General features: G+C 53.0%; 1 protein-coding gene across 1 annotated transcript; it reads left to right on the top strand.

Moving 5' to 3' along the window:
- The first annotated feature begins 7,251 nt into the window (after positions 1-7,251).
- On the top strand, positions 7,252-11,519 carry NKX3-2 (NK3 homeobox 2). The gene is made up of 2 exons (XM_036921101.2): positions 7,252-8,379; positions 9,881-11,519. Exons 1-2 carry the CDS (start codon positions 7,914-7,916, stop codon positions 10,408-10,410), a joined length of 996 nt encoding a protein of 331 aa, XP_036776996.1. The 5' UTR covers positions 7,252-7,913; the 3' UTR covers positions 10,411-11,519.
- The last annotated feature ends 630 nt before the right edge of the window (positions 11,520-12,149 follow it).

Genomic DNA, 12,149 nt, shown 5'->3' with positions numbered 1-12,149 from the left:
GTTGTTCATGGATGATCTTAAACACGCACTCAACTCTGCTCAGCTGTTTTACCTTACCACCCTGGTATCTTCTTTTCACTTTGTCCAAAATGACTACTTCTCAATTCTCACTGCCCCCCACCCCCTGCCCCATTCTCCATGTTTAGTTTATCTCATACTTGTTGAAAGACTTGAAGTAATAAGCACAAATGCTCAAACAGTACCTGGCTCACAGTATGTGCTCAGTAAACTTGGCCATGGATGTCATACTTGACCATCAGTCACCTTGATCCATCCTACAAGCACCCACGTCACTGTGATCACCAGAGCCCAACCCCTCTCACTTTCTCAAGGACTTTGCTTCTGTGGTTTTCTCTTTTCTCCTGCATTATCATCTGTCCCTCTCTGTTGGATTATTTACACCAGTATAGAAACATATTCTAGCATCTTCTATCTAAAAATAAATCTCTGGACCCAGGGTCCCTCCATCTTCCAGCTCATTGTTCTCCTCCTTTTCGTGGACAAACTTCTTTAAGAAGTTATCTGTGTCCACGATGTCCACTTTTCCCCATAGCATGCTCTTCTCACCTCACTCCAACCTGGTCTCCTTTCCAACTCATTCCCAACACATTGCCAGATGGGTCCTCATCAAGTTGACTAATGATTTCCATGTTGCCAAACCCAAAGGACGCAACCCTGTCTCATGTTATTTGATCACAGTCCAGTGTTCCCTCCTTGGGGCCACTCTCTCTTCTCTGGGCTTTCTCAAGCACTAAACTCTCCTGATTCTGTCTACTGAACTGGTGACTTGAGTCCCAGTATCCTTTGGTCGTTAGTCACCCAAACCCAACTCCAGGAGGTACCTCGAATTCCTCCCTATCCCTCATCTCTCCATTCAATCCATCAAGTCCTTTAAGAATACTGTCAAATAATCCACAGAATGATTGTAGCACCCTGCAGGGTGCCTTGGACATATAATATTTGCAAATTATATGTCTGATATGAGATTAATATCTAAAGCATATAGAGAACTAAAAGTCAATCACAACAACAAAAACCAAACAACTAATTCAAAAATGGGCAAAGGACATGAATACAAATATGTCTAAATCTCCAAATAGACAAATCTCCAAGATAGACAATCGACTAATAAGCATATGAAAAGATAATCAACATCACTAATCATTAGGGAAATGAAAATTAAACCTACAGTGAAATATCTCTTTACAATCATTAGGTATGAACAGCAGAACAGAAACAGCAGAAAATAACGAATGTTGTTAAGGATGTGGAGAAATCAGAACCTTCATGTAATGTGAATAGGAATGTAAAATGGTGCAGGCATAATGGAAATTGTACTGAGATTCCTTACAAAATAAACACAGAATCACCATATAGTCCAACAATTTCATTTCTAGGTATATACCCAAAATAATCGCAAGCAGAGTTCAGAAGATGTTTGTACTTCCATGCTCATAGCAGCATTATTCACAGTAGTGAAAATTTACAAGCAACCCAAGGGTCCACTGATGGGTGAATGGATAAACAAAATGTGGTACACACATAAGTGGAACATTATTCAATCCCAAAAAGAAAGGAAATTCTGACACATGCTATCATGTGGATGAAACTTATGGACATGATGTCAAGTAAAACAAGCCAGTTGCAAAAACACAAACACTGAATGACTCCCCATATACGAGGTACTTAGAGTAGCCAAGGGAATGGAAGCCGCATGCAGGATGCAGGCTACCAGAGAATGGAGGATCGTTTGATAGGCAGAGTTTAATGAGTTCCAGTTTTGCAAAACGAAAATGTGTTCCAGAGGAATGGTGGTGACAGCCACAGAACAATGTCAATGTCCATAATGCCAAAGAACTGCATACTTAAAAATGGTTGAAGTGGTGAATTTGGTTATGTATCTTGATTTTTAAAATAATTTTTTTAAAAAAGAATACAATCCAAACAGATGCCAAATCCGCATTCTCTCCATCTCCAGCACCACCTAACACAAGTCACCACCTCCAGCCTGGACCCGCTGGCTTCTAGCTGGTCTCCCGGATTCTCCTTTTACCAACCCAGAACCTTTATAGCCAGAGGTCATCTGTTAATCTTTTTAAGATGTAAAGCATATTCAAATAACTCTTTGCTTATTAAAGTCTTCCCATGACTTCACCTCATACTTAGAGAAAAGCTCATGCTCCTTACTGTGGCTTTATAAAGGCCCGCCCTGTCTGGTCTCTGGGTACCCCTTGGACCCCAACACTGACCACTCTACCCATCCCCCAGCACACTCAGGCCACAGACACATACTGCTGGGTCCCTGAGCAAGTATGATCCTTTCTGCCATATGCCCTTTGCCCCTGTTTTTCCCTCTGTCTGAAAAACCTCTTCCTCCTCTTTCTGCTTCAAATTTCACAGGACCTGAAGTAGCCCCAGATCACCCTCAGCCACCTCACTGTATTTTCATTTTCTTCATGGCACTTGGTCCACCTGATGCTTCCTCCATTGCTTTGTTTGGGCATTTGTTTCTTGTCGTTCCTGTGCTAGAACGTTAGCCTGTCGAGCGCAGCACCTTGCAGGGTGCCTTAAACAGTACCTGAGGCATAGCAAGCACTCTGAAGATACCTGTCGAATAATTAAATGAGTGAAAGGAAGAGACTAGAGAAGGGGAAATCAATCAGAACATTTTGCAAAGAGAACCTGGCATCACACCCATAAAGGTCCCCACGATAGTTACTTAGAGAAACACAATAAATTGAGGAGACTTTCTTTGAATTTTACAAGCACCTAAAATTCCACACAACCCTCCTCCATCCCCTTTTGAACAGCTGACCCAAATGAGAAAATGAAACCTAAGGAAGAAGACAGGTTTGTCTGTAACGCTTGAACTTTCTACTGTTTGGATGAAATCCAACTAGTCTTATGGAGAACTTAGTATTTGAAGGTACTGAAGAACCTTCCTGTGGTTCCAACAAACCACACAGGCCTCATGCACCCCAAATCCTCATCCAGCGGCAGCCTGAGGAGACAGCAGAGGGAAATCAAGGAGGCGCTGGGCCGGGTATCTCTGGGCCGTCCCCACTGCAACGCCCCCAATTCTAAAGCGGATCTTACCGGTCTCACCGGGCCCCAATCTTTTCCCCATCCCCGTGAGCGAAATGTGTCGTCAGTGAGGGTCCGGACTGCCTCTCGGTGAGTTTTTAGAATGGCACACCTCCTCTATTAGATCACTGGCAACGTTAAACTGCGAAACATAAAACTCGGAGAAAAAACATTCCGTTTTGTGAAATCAAGCCCTCTTTTTTGCCTCTACTTTCTCGGAGCGCCACGCATCCCTCAGGACTTCCCGCTAGGTGGCGCCCGTCCTCCACTGTACCCAAGCTGGTTAGTACCTTTCCTTTTGAACCAGAGAGGTGATTTCCAACTCTGGCTTTTTACAGGAAAGAAAACATGTTAATTTCCAAAGGGGAGTCTCTTTTGTGAGGTCATACTGCTGCACGTTAGGGTCTCCAGCAAAACCCAGGTGTTCGTATTTCTGAATCCAAACAACTTGCATCACCTGGCGTCTCCCTCTACACACGGTTTAGTTTATTGATTACAATAATAATGATGTATTTCACAATAAGGCTTACGTTCAGATCCGCAGGCCAGTGCGTCCTTCTGTTCCGATCTTCCTGCATGGAACAGAAAACAGACGTTAGAGTTGCCTGCCTGAATATTTTAAGCTCTGAGCTCCTTTTCTGATGAATTAGCAGCACAGAACGGGTAAGGAAGATGGTGGGAAACATTTAATGAGAATAAAAGAGAGAGTTTATTTTTAAAAACCGGTTAGAGTAGAAAGCCCAACTGGGCTGGCATTAGGCAAAGTCAAATTTGAATCCTGATTTAGCCGCTCATTGATGGCCAAGTGGTTTAAACATGGTCCCTGAGTCTCAACTTTCTCATCTGTAAAATGGGGATAATGATGTTTACTATTCATCATACCCTCAAGGGCATGTAGATTAAATAAAACAAAGGCCTGCGCTCCTGGCATGTTGTTGGTGAGAAGCATTTGTTCAAATATAAAACTAAACCTTAGCCCATGAGATGCTTCCCTCTGCGGTCTGATGTACCTGGACGTTAAAAGCCCTGGTGGGGGTCTGGAAGAGGAGGACTGAGGAACTCAGGAGCCGGTGTCTGCTGGCCAGGAAGTGGACGGTTGCTTGAAGCCTGAGATGCTTCAGATGCTTGGAGTGCCCTCGGGAGCCTGCGGATGGTGACAGACGTTCGCCCCCAGGACCCGCGCGGCCGCAGTCTAGCCCGGGCCCTGGCTCGCCCTCACCAGCGTGCCCTCCCCGCCCGCCAGCACATGCAGTTCAGCAGCGGCCTCCCAGAGCACCATGTACAAGCCCTCATTTTACAGGGCTGGAAACCGCGGCCCAGAGAACGCAGGTGAATTCAGTCAAGGTAACAGGGCCCTGAAAGACGAGTCCCACGCGACCTCCCCGTGCAGAGCCGCCCGCGGCGCGCGCCCTCGGGCCGCTCCGGGCATCGAAGGCCGTCATCTCCCCGGGAGACCGAGGGCGCAGGTGGAGGGTAGTAGCTGGGGCGCAGCGCGCGGGAACCCTACCGGAAAATCCCTGCGGACTCTGGCGCCGAAAAGCGCGGGCGCAGCTTGCGGCGGGCGCCCGAAGGCCGGGGTTCGCCCCCCTTGACTCTCCCCTGCATCCCACCCTGCGCCGCGGCCGGCGGAAGCATCACCGGCCAGCAGCGCTCCGGTTCGGGGCTGTTCCCGGGGCGGGAGGAGGGGCACCTAGGGGGCGCGCAGGAACCAAACTGCGGAGGAGGAAGGAGCGAATGCGCGTAGATGCAGGGTGGGGTACGAAGCGAGGAGGGGGAGAAGACGAGGGAAGAGCCGGGCGAGGGGCAGCAGAGGATGCTCAGGCCAAGGACCCGCACGCTACCCGGGCGCCTTTAGAAGACTGGCGGCCACCAGGGCGCTGCTGATTCCCGGGCCGGCCCAGGCCTGAGCGCGGCGCCGGCGGAGGGTCAGGCGCAGCCAGGCAGCCGCGGGGTTCCAGGCGCCCGCGGCCCCGCCGAGAGCAAAGCGCCCGCAGTGGGCTGCTCGCGGGGCCCCGCCGACCTCCTGCCCCCCATATGCGCTGACCTGCTCAGCCCTCGCCGCACAACCCCAAGCGCTGGCCTTTGACCACCTCCGATCACCGTCTTCCCAAAGCCTTTTCATCCCCACCGACCCCTCGCTAGGAGCAACCTGCAGTCCAGACTCGTGTGTTTATCTTCCGCCAACAACCGCCTCCCGGCCCTGCCTGCAGCCGTTCACCAGACCTGAAGGTCGACACACGGCCGCAGTTGCCCCGAGATAACACGACCACTCTGGCTTTACGCCTCCTGAAGACTCGAAGCGCAGGCATTTTCTTACACCCTGGACACACACACAAAACGGACCACTCAAAATCACCGAACCGCATCTTTCCAACCCTGTGGCAAAGGGCATATCCTACTGTGATTTGGGTTTCTTAAAAAAAAAAAAATGGGGAAGGGGTAACTAAATAATAGTTATTATTTTCAAGTAAGTCTCGGTAAAGCCCCAAATTTACTTAATTCGGTCATTCAACTCCCAAACATCTCCACCTACCTGTATGTCTCACACTTTATTATAATCTCTGCACACCACACTATATCCTAACCTCACAGTGAGATACTGTCTAGGACACAGCGTTCACATCTGCACATCTCTCACCTTCCGGGTGATCAGCGTCAATCTTCTCCTGGATTTACCCCCAGAGAATAACAGGAAATTGCTTTAGAGTGGTGGGGGAAGGGGTAATTTAAAGAACAAATAAAGGTCAGAGGGAGGGGGGAAAGGACTCCCTTTTTGTGAATCCTACTAAACATTCATTTGCGTTCCCCTTCATTATATTTGGGGGATATTGACATCAAATTTAAACACCTCTCCCTCAAAATTGATGTAATCCTAAAGAACTATAAAGGGCAACGGCCTCTCCAAGTGTGAGTTTTCCCCCAAATACACCACAGAATGTGTGCACTGTAGCGTATTTAAGGTGCAAAATGTGACTGAAATATTGGAAAGTATAGATGCTGTGAACTCCCACCCCTCCTCCCGCCCCGAAATTAGTAATGGGTGTATTTCATCCTGTGGTGCCGAACAAGAACCACCACAAAGAGAGAAACAAGGGAAATATTTATTTTAGTGAGAACAAAAAGACCAATCCCAGCAATTTACTAAATTAAAATCCAGTACTCTAAACTTATTTAATGATTCAAGTTGAGCATTTGGTGTTAAGTTAAACCTCTGGTAAAACTTACGGAAGACAGTAAAGTATGCTACTTGAGCAAATTCTTATCTAAAAATAAATAACAAATAAGTAACAAATGTTTTGATATGCCCACAACATTTGTGTTTCTTAGCTTGGTTCCTTTTATTACATAAAATATGCAGTACTTTTTTTAAAGCACTTAATGTAAGTTCAGGATCATTACTTATGGTACTTCTCAGATACTTTTTTTAAAAAAAAAACAGGTATCTTTTTCTAATCTTATTCAATTTACAAGTAACAGAATATTTAAAGAACAAATTGAAAGGTTTTTTATTTTCCTTCCTGGTGTAAAATTTAACAAACTAATTAAATGCAGTTTTAACAGCCCACGGAAAAACCGCGCAATTTCCAGAAACTCTCTCAAATATGCCTTCTAATTTCTCCTCTGAATTTGGTTCTCTAACTGTACAGTCTTTACCTTTTTGATTCTTCTATAGAAATCAAATCAAATCAAATACAGAAATCAAATCTAATCTAATATAAAAATAGAGTGATTTTAATTGATTATGCCAGCGAAAAGAATTAGGAAGCCCCGAAAGGAGAAGCACTTTGTTCTTCATAAGTACGAACCCTCCTAGAAACTATGCGTGCGGTTTATGGGACAATGTTATCTTTTATTCTCCCTTCCCCCGTCCCCCGGATTTTGAGTCAACTAAATACCGTGTTCCATGAAAGCGCTGAAATAGGGGTATATATCTACAGAGGTAAGCAACCTGGTATTTCGGGCAGGATGTCTGGGTGGGTGAACCGCCTTGTCGCTGGAGATGCTTCGAGCACGACGCCTGGGAGGAAAGGGGTTAAGTCAGACCCTGACTTTCTCTGCAATCTGTGCCCAGTTTTGTCTGTTACCGTCAACATTGCCCAGCTGGAGCCAGCCAATGGGCGTCCGGGAGCGCCCGGGACAACCCCGTGAAGGGGCGTGGCCTAAGGCTGTCACTCAGCGGTGAGGAATGACACCCGGGCGGGAGGAGGGGGCCCCCGGTGGAACGCTGGTGAAGGAAAGAGAAGAAGCAGATAAAACCAGGGCAGGGGGTAAAAAGGTGCCCCGCGCTCCTCGGAATCCAGCGGCCGCCGCCGCCGCCGCCGCCGCCGGGGGTGCGCTCCGGAAGAGCCGACCCGTCAGGGAAGGGAGAGGACAAGTCGAGGAGCCAAAACTGCAGGCGGGGAAGACAGCGGCGCAGAGAAGAACTTAACTCCGGCCGAGCGCCCCGGAGGCGCTCAGGAGGGGACTGCGGCCGCGGCGGGGCCCCCGGCGGTCCTCCCACCACGTCCTCCGCGGGGGCCGACCCCAGCCCGCCCCTAAGGGCGCGAGGCGATGAGATAATCCAGCTGAGCTGCGAAACGAGAGCGTCTGGCGCTGGATCGTTGGGGGAGGGGGTCTCCGGGCGGGGTGGGCCTCGGAAGTGGGGGTGAGGGTCTGCGCCGACTCCTGGCCAGAGGGGGGCGGGGGCTGCTGCGCCGCGCAGGAGTGGGCTGCAGGGGCCTCGGCGCGCGGGGCTCACTCGCGCTGCGGCGGCCCGCGCGCTCCCTCCAGCTCGGAGCTGCCCCGCGCCCCGCCGCCCGCTGGGCCGGCCGCCCCGGCCTGCGGCGCAGATGGCTGTGCGCGGCGCCAACACCTTGACGCCCTTCTCCATCCAGGCGATCCTCAACAAGAAAGAAGAGCGCGGCGGTCTGCCCGCGCTGGATGGGCGCCCGGTGCCCAGGGGCACAGCGGTGGCAGTGGCTACGGCTCCCGCTGTCTGCTGCTGGCGGCTCTTTGGGGAGACAGACGCAGGCGCTCTGGGGGGCTCCGAGGACTCTCTGCTGGCGTCGCCTGCCGGGACCAGAACTGCTGCGGGGCGGACCGCCGAGAGCCTGGGCGGCTGGGACTCGGACTCCGCGCTGAGCGAGGAGAACGAGGGCGGGCAGCGCTGCGCGGACGCGCCGGGGGCCAGTGGGGCCGGCCGTGCGGGGGGAACCGTGGGCCTCGGCCAGCCGGTCTGCGAGCTGCCAGCCGCCAAGGACCTGGAGGAGGAAGTCGCGGGCCGGAGCGACAGCGAGATGTCGGCCAGCGTCTCAGGTCTGCAGAGGCTTCGCGGGGAAGAGGGCCGGGCTGAGGGGCTGGGCAAGAAGGGCAACCAAGCCAGGTGGGGTGGGCCTGCTGTGAGCACCCTGAGCCCTGGGGCCCCGGGGCTGACCAAGACCCGGAGCCCCGCGCGCTGGCGCAGACTGCTCTAACCCTCCGGGAACTGAGCCTGAGGACCAAGAAATAACTCAGAGCCCTGAGTGTTGGAGCAAGGCCTGAGCCCTCATGGGGCAATGTCCACACCGGGCTGGGGGTAAACCGCTGCACCCCGGCTCTTTGAGTCCATGGCCAGTGCCTTCGGCGGTGTCTGTCTCCAATTCCCCAAAATCAGCCAAGGGGAAGAGCGAGGGGCCCAGAGACCTCGGGTAGCCTGTACTCAGGCCCTGGCACAGAGAGCAGAGACACTCTCGGCTCGAGGTCCCAGGGTCCCGCCCCACAGCTCAAGGACAGGTAACGAGGGATTCCCCAACATGGGGCCGAGCCGACGATCTGCCGATCAGCGTAGCCCAAGCTTTGGAAGGAGAGCTAATTTAGCTTTCCCAGTCCCAGCCCAGGAGGGCTGCCCTGGGCTGAGGACCCAAGAGCTGCAGGCAAACCTAGCAGCCAGCTGAAGGCAGAGGGGCTTGATTTAGGTCATCCAAGGCACAGCGGGGAGAGGGACCCCAGCAATGAGCTGGCACGTCATTTGGCAGAGAGAACCCTGCGTCTGCCCTTGTGGGGTGGATGCTGCAGTCAGCCTCACGCCGGCCCCATGCAAATAGTATCTGCCAGAGTCAGAGAGTTGGAATTCTCTGCTAGGGGGCTGTGAGGAAGAAGCCGGGCAGCTGGCATCAGATGAGGGTCCAAGGAATCAAAACTGACACCCCCTCCTCGTCCCAACCCCCAGCCCCTCTTCTCATTTCTTTGAGAAAAGAGGAGGAGAAGCGCACGAAGGCCTTGTTGCATCCTGTTGCCACAGACTTCACACGATCCCGGGTGGTTGGGGCCCTAAGACTCGGAATACTTCTGTCCCCAGGATCCGGCCCCCACCTTCCCTTTACCTGAAGCCGCCACGCGTGTGCCAGGACCATGCCTGTGAGAGCATGAATGTGGGGAGGCGGGTGAACCCAAGGAAGGATACCGAAATGCAATTTGGAACCCCAGGATTCAGCGCAGAGAGCTGAGAAGGCTTGTGAGGATGCTCAGGCCAAGGACCCCCATGTTACCGAGGGGAGCCTGAGGCCCAAAGAGGGCAGGCAGCTGGATCTCGGCTGCACAGAGTTGATACAGCGGCTGGGTCCGTGGCCCTCAAGAGGATGGGCCTAGGTGCGGAAAGCGAGTGCGAGGGGTCCTGAGCCTTGTCTTCACGACGCACGGCTTCCAGGCCCTTCCCACCGCTGCGGTGGGATCAAAGTGTACTTCGGCCCCCCACCCCCATCCCGTCCCCGCAGTTGAGGCCCGACCTCACATCCCCTGCGGTGCTGACGTCTGTTTCTGTTCCCACTGGGGTTCGCAGGCGACCGCAGCCCGAGGGCGGAGGACGACGGCGGTGGCCCCGGAAGCGCACGCGTGCCGACACTGTGCAGCCGAGCCGGCGGCGGAGGCAGTGGGCCGGCGGGCGGCGCGGAGGAGGAGGAGCCCGCGGCGCCCAAACCGCGCAAGAAGCGCTCGAGGGCCGCCTTCTCCCACGCGCAGGTCTTCGAGCTGGAGCGCCGCTTCAACCACCAGCGCTACCTGTCCGGGCCGGAGCGCGCCGACCTGGCCGCCTCGCTGAAGCTCACTGAGACGCAGGTGAAGATCTGGTTCCAGAACCGCCGCTACAAGACCAAGCGCCGGCAGATGGCCGCCGACCTCCTGGCCTCGGCGCCCGCCGCCAAGAAGGTGGCGGTGAAAGTGTTGGTGCGTGACGACCAGAGACAGTACCTGCCCGGCGAGGTGCTGCGGCCACCCTCGCTGCTGCCTCTGCAGCCCTCTTATTATTACCCTTACTACTGCCTCCCGGGCTGGGCACTCTCCACTTGCGCGGCCGCCGCGGGCACCCAGTGAGCCGACCTGAGTGGAGGCAGAAAACGATCCCCACGCCCCAGCTCCAGATGGCCGCTGACGGCTGTGCAGGTTGTGTACTGCACAGAGGCGCCGCGCCGAGGGGGCAAGTGGTGCATAAAATCCAGCCCCGGCTCTGCTATCCAGCAGTGGGCCCTGGCAGCGGGACTGAACGTCCAGAGGGGTCGCCTTTTTCTAATTTGGACAGAGGCACCCTATAGCCTAGGGGGGCCCTGCTCTACCCGCCCCACGCTCATCTGCCTGGAAGCCCTTGGACATTATTTATTACCACGACAATGTTGAATTTGGATTGTGTCTGCCTGGGGATGGCGTCTCCCCAGAGCGCAGAGAACTCCTGGAGAACACATAGCCTGAATCCCCAGAATTTCAGGCCTGCCGGGAGCTTCGTGCTAGGCCACACTAGTTCATGGTATCCATGCTACCAATCTATGTGTATCTACATATCTATTATTTTTGAAAATCGCATTTGTTTCAAGGGGGTGAGGAACCCTGGCAGCCCCAAGGAGCCCCAGGCCAGTTGATCTGAACCGTGAAGGGTTTGGTTTTCGGGCCCTCTGCCCCCCACTCCTGCCCTCAGGTGGGGCGCCCTATTGGGTGCTACATGTAAGGAAAGGAGCGCCTGAGCCCAGGAGCTCAGGGCAGGCAGGGGTCCTGAATCTCTTTCCTCTCTGAGGTCCAAAGCCGCGACCAACTGGGGAGCGCCTGGGAGCCCCCGAACCAAGAGAGAGCAAACTCGGCAGCCCTTCGTAGAAATTTCCCTGTCTTTTTATTTTTTTTAAGTTTTAAAAAGGAGGTTAAAACTTGTAGCACTTTTCAGTTGTTTGTACTCAAATGACGGTTATTTTTGTATTCAATGTGAATATCCCTACCAGCCTCTTATTGGCTGGCCCGCAGTTCGGCCGCCAGGCCCTCTGTCTACCGTCCATTCTGCAGGATCCCTGTGTTCGGACCCAGGATTCTCCCATCCCTGTCCCTGCCCCTAAAACAGATTCTCCTGTCAACCTCCTGTCAACTTCGCCGCTTTTGCCTCCTTCAAGGCACTGTGCACTCAACTAGAGTATTAACTTTAAAAAGATTTGTGAAGTTTGGAAGTTCTCTTCGCTTTATTTTTCTTTTCTCATTTAATTTATAAACTTTTAGTTTAACATGCCCTCCTGGACGCCGTGTTTTCTCTGAGCCTCTCTCCACCGGCTGCAGGGAATCCAGTAACAAAGAATATTTCTGGGGCTCCTTTACCATCCTCTTTCCAATTCTGGACGGAGGACGCTTCACTCCTGCAGGGAGAGGCCCTGCCGCCCACCCCGCAGGAAGGGTTTACACTCGGGCAGCTCAGGGAATCGAGATTTTCGAGACTCTGCAACGATCACCGATGAAGCCCACTGAATCGGGAGCAAATACCCAGTATTCCGTTTTTTCTGGCGGGCATTGGTGCATAGGTGAACCCGCAGGCAATTTTCACCCCCCAACCTAACCTGCTGACCCCTCCACCTGCCTGCGTTCCCTCTGCTTTTCATTCTCCCAGCGTTTCTCTAAGTGATTCTGTCTTTATTTCGTTTCGAGAATAAGCTAGCAAAAACTCCTACTGAAACTTTGAAGACATTAGGGGCGAACAAGGCGATAATAAGGTGTTCCCCGGGGACGGCCGCCTGCGTTCTGGCCCGTGCTGAGTGCAAATGGCATTCGCCTTGTCCCAAAGCGCTCCCACTTTCTGTATGAGGCGG

This window comes from Manis pentadactyla, chromosome 5 (genome assembly GCF_030020395.1).
Source record: "Manis pentadactyla isolate mManPen7 chromosome 5, mManPen7.hap1, whole genome shotgun sequence".
In the NCBI taxonomy this organism is placed as follows: Eukaryota; Metazoa; Chordata; class Mammalia; order Pholidota; family Manidae; genus Manis; species Manis pentadactyla.
This window is presented reverse-complemented; position numbering and strand designations above follow the sequence as displayed.